Below are 19,263 nucleotides of genomic sequence, written 5' to 3'. Positions count from 1 at the left end.
CTCCCAAATATTCTTGAGATAGACACAGACACTTCCCGAGAATGGGGAGAGTTCTAAAGCTCCAAAGGACCTCTGATCCTAGGGCAGTCACCCAACATCCTGGATTAAGATATGAAGTGACTCATTCCACTTGGAGCCCTAGAGTTCTATCTTTTGCTGTTAAAATGCAGTTGCTCCATTTTATAAAATTATGCCAAATGCATGCTGGGTTCATACAGAGAACAATATTTCACAAAGAAAAGCCATTTTGGTATTATCCTCTTCATTTTCACTACTTAACCTCTGTTTTTTGTTGTTGTAGTTTTCTTTTGTATTTTAAACTTCTGTATTAATAGTCTTCCTAGCATTGCCAACCATAGTCAAAGTCAAAATTCTATATTGTGAAAAAATTCAGTATTTAATTATCAATGTATTATGAAGATGCACTGCATTGTCAGTCTTCATTTTGCCTGATCCAGTTTTCTTTTATTGAAAAAAAAAAAATGTACAGGTTATAGACTGACCTGAATTTAGCAACTAGTTATGATATCAAAGTTGCATTTCATCTGGAAAGATCTGGTCCGAGGAGATAAATTATAGGAGATTCTTCTTCCCTGCCTCCTTTAAATCCTGTAAATTAAGGAGCTGGGGAATGGATAACTTTCCTCCCAGCCTTGAATTACTATTCAACAAAAACACACACGATGTTGGGGTTGAGGTCCCTGTGCATGTGTGGTTTCAGGTGGTTAGTGTATTACTGATCTGCTAATTACATTTTAAAAGGAACTTACCTTCATTAGACTTTTCAGTTCTAAAGTAGGCAAGATTAATCAACTGGGGAAAACAACCATCAACTAGGTAACCTGAACTCCAGTACCATCCAGTGTCTCATCATATTTAAGAAACAGATCAAAAAAATTTGAAAGCAACATTCTGACTGATATCAGTTGGGTATCATTTTACAAAGAGATAAGCTCTGGGCATTTCTTTCTACCCCTTCCCTAGCATTTCTTTTTTAAATGGATAGTAAACTAAAAACTTCAGACAGAAGACTCTTTCTCTCTCAAATGCTGATTCATGAGGGCTTAGATATTTTGATACCTCTGGAAGAATTGATCTCCCATCTTAGACTAAGAATATACATCCAAAGTCACTTAGAGGGCTGATGTAGTTTTTGTAGCTGATTCACAAGGTTCTTGTTAATTCATCTTTGCATTTGCATAAATCAACACTAGAAGTGAAAAAATGTTTACCAATTGGAATAGTCAGTAACTACATAATATCATATTAAAATGAAGGCAAATTTGGAGTTGAGAAGTAGTCCATGGAATAACAAGGAATAGATACTTTAAAAAAAAATATGTGGCCCACACAGCAAAATTTGCAATAGAATTAATCTGCAATGTTATGGGTAGATAATTGTACGTTGTATTTTTGTGAGTGTATTTAGAAGGTTCTGGCAATACGAAACAGCTGTAATAACAGCTAATGCCATGAGCAAAAATAAATATTTGATCTCTTATTATAAAAGTTTTACAAGTAAACAAGCATACTAATATTCCATAAAACATCCTCTTGAACCATTAACAACAGTATACAGATAGATCTGAGATTAGTGTTTTCAAGTGAAGTAAACACTTCTTATTTGAGGAAGTGTATCTGGGAAACTGCTGATAAAAAATGTTTCTAAGTTTCTCATTTGTACTTCAAAAGCACATGATCAAGAAAAGAAAAAGGAAGAGAAACAGAAAACAAACAAAAAAGCACATGATCATAACTTTCATTGTATAATCTTCTTTTTTTCTTCATGGTTTTCAGTCTATTCCAGAAAAACATACATTCATTTGAAAACCTCACCTCATATCATTTGAACACCTTAGCATGTTCTTGTGTTTCTAAAATGAGGTGACATGCATTCTCCCAAACAAGAAAGCTATCATTAAATAAAATTTACTAATTGGACCAGAGAGGTGGGGTAGAAGAATTAGGAAATTTTTTTTCTTATTCTATACTTAAGAAAACATCCGGGTGCCTTCCCGGATGAGGACTTTATTTATGAGTTATTATTCCTAATTTTAAACATCACTCTGGGATCTTTTTTTTTTTTTTTTTTTGACCAGGAAAGCATAAGTATGATTTGGCAGTACATCATAAATTTCTCAAAGAATGGTAGTTTAAATATTTTCCCCAGGGTCCAGGATATGAATCAAAGGACAGAAAAATAGATTCGTAAAATCTTTCTCCTCAAACTGTATTCTCTGCATCTTTGAGAAATACCATCACCCATTGTTGTATAATTGTTGATATGTCTTGATCGTTCCTATTAACCAGCTTCGTCAGTTTATAAGTGCAATTAGAAGTAGTGACAGAGAAAACCCAGTGCCTTCGAGTCGATTCCGACTCATAGCGACCCTATAGGCCAGAGTAGAAGTTTTGAGAATGTCATGCAAAAGGGCCACATCAAGGTTATCAGTCAGATGGTATGTTTGAATTTCTTAAGAATTCTTGTTCTTAAAGTCTTAACTGATAACATTTTCCTCTGAGAAAGCAGAAGCCATTCTGTGAGATATGAGCTCGATTGAAGGGTATTATCTCTACTTTAAACAGCAGGCAGATAACCTGTAAGGAGCCGTTTTTTAACCCCACTTTCCTTCTAGAAGTAAAATCATATTCATGGTGGCTTTTGTTTTTGTGATTTAGGGAGGGAGGAGATGGTTGTTTGAATTTGTTTTAGAAAAGAGTATTTAGATATTATAGACAGCTAAAGTCATACTCACATTAATTAAACACACTTTTAAGTAGGTTTTATAATTTATCATAATTCAGTTTCTAACAAGGTAGATATCACAAGTTAACCACAAGTTAATTTTATAAGAATAATGATGACTCTTATATTAAGTGCTTACTATGTGCCAGGCACTGACATTTTTCTCTATGAAAACCTCCCACAAAGTCAAAAGTTTATTTCATACAGGATCAACATCCTTTGTTTATTGTGAAATTTACTTTTTTTCTCTATAGGAATTGATGAAATCTGATCTTTTTATATCTACTATTCATTTTTTTCTATGATGAGAATCTACACCCCTTTTTTCTGTTTAAATCTTTTGAGAGAGAAATCTTTTCAAGGATACTTGGAAATGTGTTTAAAGATTTTATATTCAACTAACTAAAGTAGGCTTTTATAACAATATGTTTAAGTAAGCCTTTTCCCCAGAAATTAAAAAAGTTAAATAAATTGCAATTATTGCAATTACAGCTACTTAAATAGAACCAAAAAAAAAAAAAAACCCGTTGCTGTCAAGTCGATCCCAACTCATAGCGACCCTAAAGGACCAAGTAGAACTGCCCTACAGGATTACCAAAGAGCGCCTGAAGGATTCCAACGGCCACCTTTTGGTTAGCAGCCATAGCTCTTAACCAGTACACCACCAGGGTTTCCATTTAAATGGAATAGTCTATATTAATAGAACTATTTGCATACGCTAAAATTTGTAGAGTTACATACTTCTTATTTTAGCATAAAGGAAGGTGAGAGGGTGAAAACTGTTGCTATAGTAATTTCTTTCCACTTAGAGATTGAATGGGTTAAAATGTATTATCCAAATGAAATTTTGTTACCTATAGCTTTAATTCTCCAATTTCCGTAGATAAGCATATAGCGGAGCCCTGGTTGCGCAGTGGTTGAACATTTGGCTGCTAACTAAAAGGTCCGCAGTTCAAATCCACCAGCTGCTTCTTGGAAACTCTATGGGACAGTTCTACTCCATCCTACAGGTCGCTCTGAGCTGGAGTCGACTTAATGGCAAAGAGTTGTTTTGGTAAACTTGTAGTAGCTGTGTGACCTTGAGTAAGTTACCTAATTTCTGTGCCTCAGTTTCCTTTTTTTGCAAAATGGGGGTCGTAGGGCTTAGGGCTGGCGAGAGGGTTAAATGCGTTAATAGACGTAAAGTGCTTAGAACTGTGGCGGGCGCAGAGTAAAAATCTACACATTTTAGTGATTCTTGTTAGCATTGCTTCTAAGAAGAAAGGACCACAGAAGTATGTGCACAGATTATTTCTTAATGTCAGTCTTCATGGACTTAAATTAATATTTTTATGCTTTTATTAGCAGAAGGTTTAAAAAAAAAAAGTAGAAGTAAATATTTTGGCCCACTCAGACCCAGCAGGGAAATGACGTCAGTGGCGCCGTGTCTGGCCAGCCCTGCTGCTTGCGTTCTTCTGGCAAAAGAAAGGCAGTGGTTGGCACAGCAATATCTGAGGCGTGAGTGTTAATGCCACTTCAAAGGCAAGGCTCCCTCCTATTTTTATCCCGAATCGGCAGCCTGCCTATACAGTTGCCTCTTGAACAAAAGGTTCTGCCAGGTCTCTGTGACACCTTTGAGGGCCACACAGCCTCTTCTTAACAATAAGCACCATTTGTTGTGCTTCTTTCACGTGGCAGTCAATGTATAAACACGATCACTTTCTACATCTAATCTTGAAGTCGTTGCCAGCATTATTCTATTTTACAACTAAGGAAAGTATAACTTGGAGTGGTTGAATCACACAGGTGAAAAGAGGCAAAGGAAGGACTGCCAGGTCAGTGTGATGTCCATGCTCACACTGCTTCCTATATAACATGCTGGCTTTCATGGTCATTTACAACCCTTACCTTTTCTCACAAAGCAATTTCTTTCAAACATAAAATAAAATCTTTTCTTTTAGAACATAAAATCTCTTCTAAAAGTTAATCGAAGATGAATACTCAGTGACACAGCCAAAATGAGAAGCTCTAGCCATAAGAGGGTACCTCTCACGGACCTATTTGTTTATTTCATCCATGGAACTGTTCAAACAATGTGTGGTTACTTGGCCACATTTTTATTAAAGCACAGCGTTTATTAGTCCTGATTCTCTGCTCTAATCTTGGCAAGCAAAATAAAACTGGGAACTTCTGCCTAAAGAAGCAAGCACGCTCCTTTATTTCCTAGATAAGAGAGTGCTACTGCAGAATTTCCAAAAATCTCCACTTGGAATCAATGTAAGAAGTCAGGTCCTAGAAAATATGAGGTAGAGATTGTTTCATTAAGAGATTAGAAGAAAAATGACCTTAAAAGTCTTCTTATCCCCCTGATTTCAAGCTTGATTATATTTAAATCACCTCAAGGAAGCATTTAAAGTCCTATATTTAAAGATCAAAGGGGCCCTGGTGGCACAGTGGTTAAAGCGCTTGGGTGCTGAAGTCAGTGGCTCCAACCTACCTCCATGGGAGAAAGACATGGCAGTCTGCTTCTGTAAAGATTTACAGCCTTAGAAACCCCAGGGTGCAGTTCTACTTTGTCCTACAGGGTCACTATGAGTTGGAATCTACTCAACAACAGTGGGTTTTTGGTTTTGGTATTTAAAGACCTCTGGATAAAGAGATTCTGCAGCTCTATTTGGAGTCCCTGGGTGGTGCAAACAGTTAATGTGCTTGGCTGCTAACCGAAAGGATGGAGGTTCAAATCCATTCAAAGTTGCCTCAAAAGAACGGCCTGGCAATCTATTCCTGAAGAGTCAGCCATTGAACACCCTGTGGAGCACAGTTCTGTTCTGACGCACATGGGGTCACCGTGAATTAAAGTCGACTTGATGGCAACTGGTGGTGGCAGTGGTAGATACCTCTATTAGGAAATGTCTTCCAATGTGGAACTGCTTCCACGGTCAATAAAACTGTCACTGAAGACTCGTTCAAGCTGCAAGTCACCCTGAGAGATTAGTAGAGGCTTCCATTTCCTAGCACTGGCTCACATGATAAATGGTAAACCAACTGTCAACCGTCTCTTCTCCAACCCTGAGTAATTCTAATCTCTGTTGTCTTTTTCTTCTTAGGCCTTACTCTTTAAAACCTGCAAACACATTTTAGCTCTCTAGGATTCATGCTTCATCTTCTAAGATCTTTCTCAAAGCAGTTTAAAACCTTCAATCTTCTAATGACCTGAACACAAGTCATTTTACTTGCGAGTTAAAATCTTCCACCTGTTTAAGAAAAATTGATTTTAACGTAAATATTGACTAATTCTATTCATTCTACCAAACATGGCTTGGAATGCATAGTGTTGTGTGGACATAGGGAGTGGGAGAAATGTGTTGGTGTGAGTCCCCCGCCGTATGTAACTGATGTGTTACGAGGGCTACATCTTGGAAGCCGACTAAAAATTTTGGTGAAGATAACCAAATTTTCTGCTTATAGCATTCTGATACAGAAGTTATCTTTCATTCATTCAACAAATAGTTACTGAGCACCTACTATTCTGGTGTCAGGTGCTATTCTAGGTAGACTTGTCTCAGTGAATAAAACAAACACACTTACACCTAGATGGCACTTACATTCTAGTGTGAAGAGGTAGATAAATAACAAAGATTAAGTAAAACATATGTTAGATGGCTGTAAGTGTAAGGGGGATTTAAAGCAGGGAACGGAGAGGGGGAATTTTGAGGGAAGGAGGGAACTGCCAAATAGAAAGGTATGGTGCAGACAGTTAACGTGCTCACCTGCTAATCAAACAGTTGAAGGTTCACATCCCCCTGGAGGGCACCTCGGAAGAAAAGACTGGTAATTTACTTCCAAGAGCCATTGAAAACCCTATGGAACACAGTTCCTCTGTCACACATGGGGTAGCCATGAGTCAGAATTGACTTGACAGCCACTGGTACTGGTATGGGTATGATATTTAAGTAAGGCCTGAAGGAAATGAGGTAAGGAGTCATGATGATACCTGGGGTATTGTGTTACAGACAGAGGCATCAGCAAGTATAAAGGCCCTGAGGCATGAGTGTGCCTGGTGTGTTAAAGGAACAGCAAAGAGGCCTCAATGCCAAGTGAGAAGGAGAGAGCAGTAGGTGATGAGATCCAAGATGTAAGAAAGGGCAAGGCGGCAGATTTTGCAGATCCTTGTAGGTCAGTGAAAGAGCTTTGGCTTTCCCTTTTTTGAAATGTGAAACCAGATGACTTAAGGGTTGGAGGTGACTTAAATTTTAACAGGCTAATTCTCACTACCATGTTGAGAATAAACTGAAGGGAGCAAGGTACCGGGGCAACCAGTTAGATGATAGCAATAGCCCAGGCAGGGATAACAGCCCAGGATGGTACCAGTGGAGGTGGTAAGAAATACTGGGATGCTGGGTGTATTTTGGTGTCCGTGCTGACAGAATTTATGCTGACATCAGGTGTAGAGTGTGAGAGAAGGAAGGGAGTCAAGAATGACTCCAAAGTTTTTGACCTGAGCAACTGGAAAACTGTGCTTCCTGTATGCTTGCTTCTTTCTATTCATGTGCCCCTTCATCGACCTCTGCTTTCTAAAAGTTTTAATCAGTGATTTAAAAAGCAGAAGAAATGCCATTTATTCCTGTTTGCTTTTCTTGGGCTTCCTGGAATCTGCTCCTGATAAAGTATATGTTTGTGATGAATATTTATTAATCACACGTCTAAGAGAGAAAGGAGTCAAAACAGATGAAATAATATTTGTCAACTGGAGACCCTTTCTCTACATGTGTAAGCAGGGTTTCAGCCAAGAAAAATTTTTAGCTTTCAAAGTTTATGGTATGAAATAGTTTAATTTCAAAACATATATCACCTTAAATTTCCTTGGCTTCTAGAACTATTTATATTTGCTTTAGAATTCATTTCTTTGTCCTAAGTAAATCACAAAGTGTACTTCTTTTTTAAATGTCATGTTCCCTGCCAGTTAAATTGGTTACCAGACAGTTTAACAAGGAAGTTAACTAGGCTGCTTCATTAACTAGGTTTGCAGATAAATAAACATTCAATTAACATGAAAAAATGGCTTCTGTTAAGCAGAGAAAGGCCCTCAGCTCCTCTGAACTTTTCAGTTGACACGAACACAGAGGCACATGTGTGTCTCACCCTGACATGGAGGGAATGAGTGCATCTAATTGTGATGTCTGTGTTCCCCATACACTGGTCACCTAGTTGTTCTTGTGAAAAATGTCAAGATGCCAGTATTAATTAATGCAAATTTAATCCAAAGTTATATGACCTTTCCAAAATATTTGATAAAATCGTATTCTATTTACTTTGGTTGAGTTTGGATCTTTTTTTAGAAAGATGTTTTCTGTAAATAGTTTCATTGAAAGTATAAAACCAAACCAAACCCATTGCACTCTAGTCAATTCCGACTCATGGCAACCCTACAGGATGGAGTAGAACTGCCCCATAGGGTTTCCAAGGAGCACCCGGTGGATTTGAACTGCTGTCCTTTTGGTTAGCAGCTGAACACTTAACCACTGTGCCAGCAGGACTCCCATTGAAAGTACAGTCTAATATTAAACTAAGAACTTGAGTAAGAGACTGCCTGGGTTTGAATCTCCACTCCAGCACTCATTAGCTTTCTATCATTGGGGAAGTTACTTAAATTCTATAAATCTCACTGTCTTCATCTGGAACGTAGGGATAATTACAGTAGCTACTTTATGAGGTTGTTATAAGGATTATATGAAATATTCCATGTAAAGTAACCAGCATCACCTGACACACAGTAAGTGATCCATTAATGTTGGCTATTTATTAGAGGCAGAGATAAGAAAATGTTAGTGTTTAGCCCTTTAGTGGGAATATATGACACTACGTAATTTGCAGCCTTGAATGCATGCATTATATTGGACTGGCTAAAGACTGACATGTACTGTCATGGGTTGAACACTTGAAGAACAAACTGCTCTAAATACATACAGGCAGAATGTTCCACATGCAATATTAACTATGCCATCTTCCAGGTGACACTGTCCCTCCGTTAGTTTAAATGATGTCAGGACATGGGTTTGTTTCTGGTGTTTGTGTTTTTGTATATGTATCTGCTTAAGAAGATCAAGATATTATACTGTGTTAGCCTAACCTAACAAGCTGGCAGAATAAGGATGTAGAAAACTTGAGCGAATGAACACTGTAGATATTATTTCTCCTTAGTTCAAAAAACAAAGGGTAGCAACAGGATGGTGAAGGTGTTCAAACAGAGTGGAAGAAACTAGAACATATAAAGAAATTGCTGTATAGAAGTAGAAGTAGATGTAGTCTCTGTAGCCAAGCTCACTGGGGTAAAGCTATGGGTGGCAAGTTTGGTTCAATGTAAGACGAAATTCCCAACTACAGTTTGAGGATTGACCGAGATGCCCTGAAAGCAAGTAAACCCCCTTCTCCACAGCAAGGCCTTAGTAAGGAATAGTGTTTGAACTCTTTAATGCTATTTGAAGTTATTATGGAAATTCCTTGAAGTTAATTACTAGAAAAAACACTTCCCATTCTATGTTTAGCCTATATTTCATTTTAAAAAGGGAAATATGAGAGAGAGCTTTGTGCTCTACTGAAGATGATAATGTTATATAACAGGATATTCAAGTTGACGTTTCATCCAAGACCCCCAGATATAAGAGGTGCTACACGCTGAATGAAGTTAGGTTCCAGATTAAAATACAGACTTTACAAAGAAAATGATAGTAAACTATTATCACATTCTTGAACTCCTCAGTCAGGTCGAGGTTATTTAAAGGGATTCAGAGTATGGCAAGGAGAGTGGATTTTGTGAGGAGGAATTTTGGAGTGTGGCAGATCGCTGTTTGTGTGTAGGGGGCGGGAGCTCAAGGAGGAACATGAGTCCCTGTCCCCCCACCTAACACCTAGTAAGAAAAGAGTTTCAAAGCATCTGCTTAGGGAACTTGATGTGAGATACCTGCATGGGGGTGGATGGGAGTCAGAGTGGACCAGGTTCTGACTCCTTCCCAGGAAATCTAGAGAGCGAGAGATGGGCTGGCAACCTGTTTTGTCAAGTAGTCGGGAAAGGTGCTGTTGTACCCTCACAGGTGAATGAGTGTTTCCCATGGACCAGAGGCAGACCATGAGTAAGGGAGGGCTGGATGGGGTGGTCTTGGGGCCTCTCCAAGGGCCCTAATGGACCCTAGCAGCTATAGGCTGTAGGCAGGTAACAACTTCCTAAAGGAGTGCAGAAGGGATCACAAGCTATTCTCTACAATAGAATGAATTGGTGCAAATCGAGGACTGCAGGCAAGATCTCCCCAGTGATAAGAACCCAAAAACCCACCAAAGTGTCTTCCTCTGGCTCTGCCTGGCCCCGAGATCTAGAATCCAGAATATGATGTTACCAAGTCAAGTAAAAGCATTTTTACGTTCTTTTTATTTCTCCGTCTTCATGATCCGACTTCAGAGGAGCCAGATGTCACAGTTAGCAAGGGGGAAGGGAGAGAAAAGAGTGAAGAAACTGACCACAGTTCATTCCCTGAGGAAGGGGATCCTCCTGAAACGGTACAGCTAGGGTAGGGGAACAGCTTCAACTCTAAGTTGAGATTGGAGCTTGTTATTACAGGAGCGGAGCATAAGACTGGTTTGGGTAATTTAAGGAAGAACTATTACGGAAACACTGGTGGCGTAGTGGTCAAGAGTTACGGCTGCTAACCAAAAGTCGGCAGTTCAAATCCCCCAGGCACTCCCTGGAAACTCGATGGGGCAGTTCTACTCTGTCCTATAGGGTCGCTATGAGTCGGAATCGACTCTGAGTCGGAATCGACTCAACAGCAGTGGATTATTACTTAAGAGTGAAGAGACAGTCAAAGAATTTGCTACGTTTTCATCCAGCGGCAAGGAAAAGCTTATTTCATTCAATAACTTTTAAAGAAATAGTAAGGAGACAGGAACCCTGGTGGCACAATGGTTAAGTGCTAAGCTGCTAACCAAAAGTTCAGCAGTTCAAACCCACCAGCCACTCCATGGGAGCAAGATGTGGCAGTCTGCGTCTGTAAAGATTTACAGTCTTGGAAACCCTATGGGGCAGTTCTACTCTGTCCTATAGGATTGCTGTGAGTCAGAATTGACTCCACAGCAGTGGGTTTGAGTTTGAGTAAGGAAACACAAAGAAAGAGGGAATATAATGGCACATCACGCATAATGTCAATTTAACAATTGGCTAAAGTTAAGCTCTCACATGTTGAAATTTTTAACTCCTTTAATAATGATAAAATCCATGATGGAACTACCACCCAGGATCTAACTCCTGTTATGCTACGATTCTGCCATCAGATATTCGAGTTCCAAAATAAAAGAAACACCTCTGTTATTCTCAGGTCCCTTTGGTCACTTTTTTGGTCATTTCAGAAGCCCTGGTGGCACAGTAGTTAAGTACTCAGTTGCCAACCAAAAGGTCAGTGATTTGAACCCACCAGACGCTCTGAGGGAAAAAGATGTGGCAGTCTGCTTCTGTAAACACCGCAGTCCTGAGAACCCTTTGGGGCAGCTCTACTGTGTTCTGTAGGGTTACTGTGAGTCAGGATCAACTTGACAGCGATGGGTTTGGGTTTTTTGGTCGTTTCTGGCTCAGGCTATGTAATGTGGCTCCATTTAGCTAACCGAGCAGAGAACAGCATGAGCCTTGGTTGGGTCAGAGATTGACAGAAAGAAATAACACGAAAGAACATGATGTGAAAATTGCTTTGGGGAAATATGTTAAAATTAGGGGTTTGGGTACAGGCAGAAACCAAAGGACTGCAATATTTTTGGCATAAACAGAAACAACAATGCACTTAAAGAACTACTTATTTATACCACAGTTGAATTGCTAACCTGAGTCAATTTATAATTTTATCCTCTTCACATGTGAACAGACTTGAAGGCATGTTCGACAGTTTCCGGTATATGTACACAGCAACAGTCATTTTGTTCGTTGAGATAATTGCTCTTCTTTCCTCACAACCAGTATTATTGCTATATTTGGCATCTGTTTATTCTACATAAGAAGTTTTTTTTTTTTTTTTTAACTTCAATGCTATTTATTTATTTTTATTTTTAGGGTTTCCTTTGCTTCAGAGTTTTTTAATTTTGGTGAAAGTATACACAGCCGAAGAGACACCATTTCAACAATTTCTACATGTACAATTCAGTGTCAGTGCTTACATTCTTCAAGTTGTACACCATTCTCACTCTCCTTTGCCACATTATTCCACCACCATTATCTTAAACTCATTGCCCCCTAAGCTTCCTATCCAGCCTTTTGTGTTGCTGTTGTCAATTTGATCTCACAAAGATGATTCTTTAAAAGAACACGATGCTCAAAGCAGACATACTTTATTCATTAAAATAAGCCATTTTGTGGTTCAAAGAAGACTTCAGGGGATAGTTTTGGTTTAAAGTTTAACGATTATCTCAGGGCAATAGCTTTGGGGGCTCATCTAGCCTCAATGGAACCAGAAAGTCTGGATTCCATTGAGAATTTTAAATCTGTTCTGCATCCCGCCCTTTGAACATTTAGCAATGTTTTGAACTTCCTGGTTTCTACCAAGTGTCAATTCTTCTGAAGATTTTCAAATTAAGCTGGTGGGAGGGATACCAGAAAATAAATTTCTATCTTTGTTCCAGTGTGTTGGATATCCTCTCACTGAAGTGCATACATTCACATAGTCCTTCACACTTCCAAGTGTATTTCAATGATTTTTTTTCCAGTTACTATCCAGTGACATTAAACCTACTATCCAGTGACATTAAACCTACCCGTCACCTGTTTATATATACCTATATTTCTGTACAATCTTGGATCCCTTTATCTCTAAACATCCCTTCAACTCTTTGTTGATTTAAACACCTGATGAAAGGAGGCCCTTGAGGAGTTACATCTGATCAAAGACCACATAAGGCAGATATCACTGGTATCTGAAAGCTGTCACACTGACTGTACAAACCAATGTTTTTCTCTGCCTTCCATGTTGCTATTGTTGTGTGACATTGAGTCAATTCCAGCACATAGAAGTTCTATACAACAGAGTAGAATTGTCCCATAGGGTTTCCTAGGCTGTAATCTTTATGGAGCAGATTGCCAGGTCTTTTCTCCCATAGAGCCACTGGTGCATTCGAACCATAGACCTTTTAGTTAGGAGCCTAGCACTTAACTATTATTTTACCAGGGTTCCTTAAAAAAAACGACAAATGGAAAACATAGACATAAACCACAGGAGACAAGGGCTAAATTTCTCTTTATCATACTGGAGCTTAACACTTCTCATAGTTCAGAAATTTTCCCATATCTCCTATCAAGATAAGTAAAGAGACATTTCTCTAACCTGGCCTTCTATGTATAGCTAACTTGTCACTGCAAAGCTAAAGACAGGACTAGATTGTAATATTCCTGAGGCAGGGCTCTATCTGAATCATCTTTCTGCCCTTAACACAGTGTGCCTGGAACTACTATATGTTCAATAAAATTTTTTTAAATGGATCAATGAAACCCACATAAAAATAATGTGGAATAGAAACCAAGTCCTTAAATGCTGGCTATAAGGAAGGCTTTGTGTGTGTGTATATGTGTGACTATATAATGACAAGGGTTTATTACTAGTTTGGAGTGAAGATAAGCAGATTAATGGAAAGTTTTTGCTGGGATTCAATCATTATCATTAAAGTTTTAATGATTAAAAAGAGAGAAGTGAGATCTATTTCATTGACCATCTTCTATTACACTGATCCCCCTTATTCTTCATATGGAATCCCGGGGTGGTGCAAATGGTTAACATGCTCAGCTGCTAACCAAAAGTTTGAATGGAGGTTTGCGTCCACCCAGAGGAACCTCAGAAGAAAAGCCTGGTGGTCTACTTCTCAAAAATAAGCCATGAAAACCCTATGGAGCTCACTCAGTTCTGCCCTGACACACATGGATTTACCATTAGTCAGAAATGACTTGAGAGCAACTGGCTTTGGTATTCTTCATATGTAAGCCAAGAACCATCCACCCTCTTTGTGTGCCTAACAAAAAACAAAACATTTGAACCAGAGGTATTTTGCCCAAACCCAGGTGTTGCTATTTACTTTAAAGTTAAGAACTTAAAAAATTAAAGTTGTTGGAATGATTTATAAAATTTGAACACATTATTAAGCATGTCAGTGCCTTTTGTTTAAGAAACACAATGGATGATCCTTTCAAAGTTGACTCATTTCCTCTTGGTGTACCTTGGCTACTTTTTCCCAGGAGCTTGTTCTAAGGGAGCGTGGTACAAATGGGAATTTGTGAGAAAGTAAGATAGATACCCAGTCATCAAGATCCCTGGAAATGCTGAAGAGGTATAAGGAGAGAATGTGTGGGGCTTCAATAAATTATGTTCCTGCATATTAGACAGGTGGAACTTCCCGCATACACAAGAGATTGCTGCAGGGACACAAACTCTGAAGGATAAAAGGAAAGCATACATAGAAAAGGAAACAAAACTCAAATGAAACAAGTCACAGGAGTGTTTCCCTCAGAGACATGGGCAATATACCACACTTAGAAAATAAAGATTCATGTGATTATCACCACTCTAAATAGATTTTGAGAGGAAAAAGGGCCTAAATCCCATTCACTCCCTAACACAAGCAATGCTAAGTACACCTAAATAGTTCTTATGTGTTTTTGCTATTCTCAGTAGACCAAAATGAGAGGGTAGATTAAAAGTGACTTGAGAAAAGTAAAAAAAAAAAAAAAAATCAGTAGCATATGATCTGTTTTTAGGGTTATCAACGTGTTTTGTTTATTTTCTAGGTTGAGCTTTGGATGTAGATATGAATGTGTGGAGGGGTGATAAAAGTAAGAGTGGTTCCCAATGATGGCAGGACTCCTGACATGGTGATTATGCATAAGAAAGATGATAGGAATTGGAACTATGGGCTCAGAGAGGGGTGGGCAACAAGGAGATCCTAAGTGAGGGCCAAGTGGCAGCCCAGTGCTAATAATACAACAGGCTGATGGTCTGGGCTCTACAACTAAGCATTGTGGGGTTTTTGTTTTTGCTGTCAAGTCAGCTCCGGCTTATGGTAACCCCATGTATGTCAGAGTAGAACTGTGCTCCATAGGTTTTTCAATGGCTGAAGTTTTGGAAGTAGATTGCCAGGCTTTCCTTGTGAATCATCTCTGGGTGGACTGGAACCTCCAACCAACTTTTGGTGAGCATCTAAGCATGTTAATTATTTGTACCACCCAAGATGCCATGAAAATTGCAGTAATAGACACAAGGGAAAACGAATGAGTTATATTAACATTTTCTTTGTTTCCAGGAGAGTGGACGCTCCCTTTCTCTTCCTGGAAGATCAATCCCACCCACCATCTCCACAATACCTCCTTGGATGTTCCAGCCTGCTTATAGCTACTCTAGCAAATCAACTGATGGGCTAGAGAAAGCAAACAAGAGACTAACTCCTTGGGAAGCAGCAGCAAAGTCTCCTCTTGGCCTAGTGGATGATGCTTTCAGACCCAGAAACATCCAGGAATCCATCGTGGCAAACGTGGTCTCAGCAGCTCGGAGGAAGGTGCTCTCAGGGCCCTCAGAGAGTTGGAAAGAGAAAGTGTCTTACGTCCCTCAAACCCAGAAGGCCAACATGAGCTCATCTGGAAGGCAAGAGTATAGTGTCACATCCCTACCCGATAATAGTATGTCCACCAACTCCCAATATGGTTCACAGTTACAATATGCATATTATAGGCAGCCTTCCAGAAATGATTCTGAGATAATGTCCATGGAAACCAGGTCTGATTACTGTTTGTCAGTCAGAGATTGCAACTATAACCCACACCCTAGGGGGTGGAGGCGCCAAACATGAAAGTTAAAAGAACCTGATTATGTATTACGCATAAGAGCAACAACAACAAAAGAAAATGCTCCTTTGTAAGGTTTTTGATTTTTCTAATAGATTCACTTTTGGTCTTGGCCTGTTCTCAAAGGTCATTTATCTGAGTGTGTGTGTACATGTGCACGCATGAGTGTGAATCACTGCCTTGTCCGCTGATACACAGAGAATATATTTGAAGAAAACTTTCATTTTCTGCATTGATGTGTTGACACTTATATGTAGTTCATATTCTTAATGTCCTTTATATGGGGTAGTCTAGACAACTAAACTCTGCTCAGTTAAGATAAAACTGTTTTTTCTGCATGTGCCTTAGTTCAGGAAGGAAGAAATGAGATATGATGTGCTAATTGTCATTTGCGGTAATAGCAAAGAATATAACACCAGAGAAGTGTTCAGTAGGACCAAACCAGTGCATAATGATTATCTAGAAAGGAATTTCCTTGGTGTTATTTTAAGTATTTCTCCGAAATGTTAAAAATAAACCTATTAAAGTTCAGATTTTTTTTTTTTTTTTGAAAGTAAAATATAGGAGTTCCCAGAAAGGAACAATGTGTGAGAATAAGATAGTTATACGTTTCAGAAGGATTTTGAGGTAAATGGTGTGATGTGTAGGGAGTAGAAAGATTTCAGTACAGGATTTATTCCTAATCTATTTAAAGCTGGTACACAAAGACAGAAATAGAGCCTGGGTTCAGGTGTCCTCATTTGTCAAATGAGAAGATTGAGTTATCTAATCTCTTAGATCCTTAACAGCTCTGATATTCTAAAATTCTCTCTTCAGTAGAATGACCGTTTGCTGCATTGCTAATGTTTGTTGCTCATCATGTAAATATCAGATTAAGTTTAGAAGTGGATTAGGTAATTGGTATCACTGCATGTATCATTAAAGGTCTCAAAGGGAATTGTTGGGTGGCAGGTTTTGTGTTACGTGTTACATGGAGTGAGGGTTGAGGAAGTGGTAGATGGATGTGTCTTATGCAACTGTTGGTCACAGCCATTTATGTAGCTATAGAAAACATGCCACAGGAGCCTACACACCTAGTGGTGCTTCTTTAGATAGCCATCATTAGGATGTTCAGAGGAAGTGAAATAGTTGCTTCATCAATCCCATGACCCATGCCTTATTAGTACGACCAGGAAACGGGTCAAACACAACTATACTACTTACTGCCATGCCCACAGAGTGTTAAATAAAAGGGAATTCCAAGTATTTTACGTGATAAGTGAGTAGTGAGAATAAAAAAAAAGAACTTGAGTATTCAAAACTGCTAGTTTTAAAAATGTGCCTATTTTTGTTTTGTTTTACTTTTTAACTCTTAAATTTATCATTATGATGGTCTCTTTCAAAGAATAAAACTTTAAAGAAAAAAATACCAGGGCATAAGGAGCTCTCATCTTAGAAATAAATAAAAAATTAGAGATATTAAAGTAAGTTCTATTACTGATGGAACTACCCAGAAAATTTGTTCAGTTATGGAGAAACTAAATGATGAATATGTTCCAAAATCATATTTTTAAATCATTTTTTCAATTGATATAATCTTAACTCTCTGAAATCATAAGATACAATCAATGACTTCTAAGACTTCCTATGGCATGTTAAAAAGTAATGTCTGGCATATTGATTATTCTGTCAACAAATTCTCAGGAATTCCACACATAATATATTTGCATGATTCAAAGTTTATTACAGTGATTAAATCATCCTAGATTTGGATGTTTTAAGATATGAGGAATTTAGTAGAAATACCATGCCTGTTGAGATCATATCCTGTTTTGTTGCTTTCCTTTATAAGTGCTAGGAGTTATTTTCATCACATAATAACATTATATTATTCACTGAAATTTTCACTAGACTCAAAATAGAGAAAAGCAGACATTTTAAACTTAAATACTATCATCATAAAACAGACTTCGTCACCTTTTCATGTACTAGATCAAATTTATTGTTTGAAGCATGCTCTCTGGATTTATTCTAGACATCAAGACAAAGATAATGTAGGAAAATTGTACATTTTTTTTTTTACTCAGGAGGAAATGAAAGCGTCTTGTGTTTTTAATGGCAATGAATGTTTCAGGAAGTCATACTTTGCAGATGGTTCTGAAAGCAAGAGTGCCATAGTCAAATCTTCACAAAGTGTGTTATGAGTATTTAACTTCATTTACCTGGAAATGAAAACGTTAGATTGCTTACATTCAAGCTAATGATTGAGACAGGATGCCCGGCCCCTGAAGTATGGTTGCTATGGATGAGACGGTCTAGAAACTATTGTTCTCGCAAAAATAAAATGAGTTGGACTCATAAAGCAAGTAATAGCCTGTTTAGGGAAAACTGTTGCTTTATAAATACATACCACATTTGTTGTAAGAAATTTTTGTACTAGTAGAAATCACGTGGATAGGAAGCGTTTCTGTTTTACTCTGGATTACTAAGCATTGTCTAAAAGTTTCGTACGCCAGGTATAGGAACGCTAATTTGACACCTTTCTTCCATCTTGAATTTAAAAACCAAAATCACTGCATGTGTGTGAACTGTCCATTATTAAGTTACTTTCAATTCTGTCTTGTATTTTAAGTTTTTTAAATGCACAGATTCTATTCCGTTTATCTCTCTCTAAATGGGTCTCTTATATTTTGGCGCCATTACTCATATTGAAAAGGGCTACCCTATCAGGTCTCTCTCTCTCTCTATATATATACATATGAGTCCCTGGGTGGCACAAACAGTTATGCGCTCGTAGCCTTAAGCTTGGCAGTTGGAACCTACCAGGAGGTGCCTTGTAAGACAGCCTGACGATCTGCTTTTGGAAGGTCACAGCCTTGAAAACCTTATGGAGCAGTTCTACTCTGCAAACATGGGGTCACCATGGATCAGAATCAACTCACCGGCACCTAACAACATATAAATTCATGTATATATATTTATGAAATGAAACTTTGAATAAATAGGCTTAGTTATTAGACAGGAACTGCAGAGATGTTTTTAAAGAAAAAGTAGATTTTCACATTTAGTTCTATTAAAAGTGAAGTATCTCCCCTTGCCACACCTTTCTATTAAAAACAAAGGGAAAAAAGACTATTTTCTCTTGCCAGTCAGATTAACATTTCCACCTGTGCTCCTTCCAAGACTGTATTTGAAAGATGCATACTGAAAATCAAAATTGTATTAGGAATAAAATAACTTGAAAATCAAGTTGAAGAGCCTTTTGATTTTTCCTTATAAAAATTGTTTTGAGTTACTCTTTCCCCCAAAGAAGATGAAATCTTACCTACTACATATTTTTTAATTTTTATTTTCCATGAGATCAGCTTTCAGCCACATCAAAAGAATTTCATGCTGAATAGCAACATTTTAACTGTAGCATTTAAAATATTTTTATTTACTTACCTAAAAATACGATCATGTCACATATAAGTTAAGAAGTTTGGGATACACTTATATTTTAATATTATTCTTTTTTAATTCTTTCCATTTTGGTATATTGAAAATTAGCCCTAAACACAAGTTCGTCCAGTGGTGATATGAATTAACATTATGTTGGTTGACTTTCTAAAACCATTCTGGACTCTCACTCTAATCTGCTATGTCTGTCATTCTAGTACTTCCAATTACTTGTCTTTTTTAGATTGGTCCAGAGCTGACCTCTGTT

The 19,263-nt window shown here is 38.0% G+C and overlaps 1 protein-coding gene across 1 annotated transcript in view; it reads left to right on the top strand.

The window, feature by feature from the left end:
• SYNPO2 (synaptopodin 2) overlaps window positions 1-15,621 on the top strand; it is a 46,646-nt gene extending 31,025 nt beyond the window's left edge. The window contains exon 4 of the mRNA XM_023548612.2: window positions 15,041-15,621. Within this exon, the coding sequence (XP_023404380.2) occupies window positions 15,041-15,583 (543 nt within the window). The 3' untranslated portion in view covers window positions 15,584-15,621. The remainder of the gene's footprint in view (window positions 1-15,040) is intronic.
• Window positions 15,622-19,263: the final 3,642 nt, after the last annotated feature.

This window comes from Loxodonta africana, chromosome 5 (genome assembly GCF_030014295.1).
Source record: "Loxodonta africana isolate mLoxAfr1 chromosome 5, mLoxAfr1.hap2, whole genome shotgun sequence".
Classification (NCBI taxonomy): Eukaryota; Metazoa; Chordata; class Mammalia; order Proboscidea; family Elephantidae; genus Loxodonta; species Loxodonta africana.
This window is presented reverse-complemented; position numbering and strand designations above follow the sequence as displayed.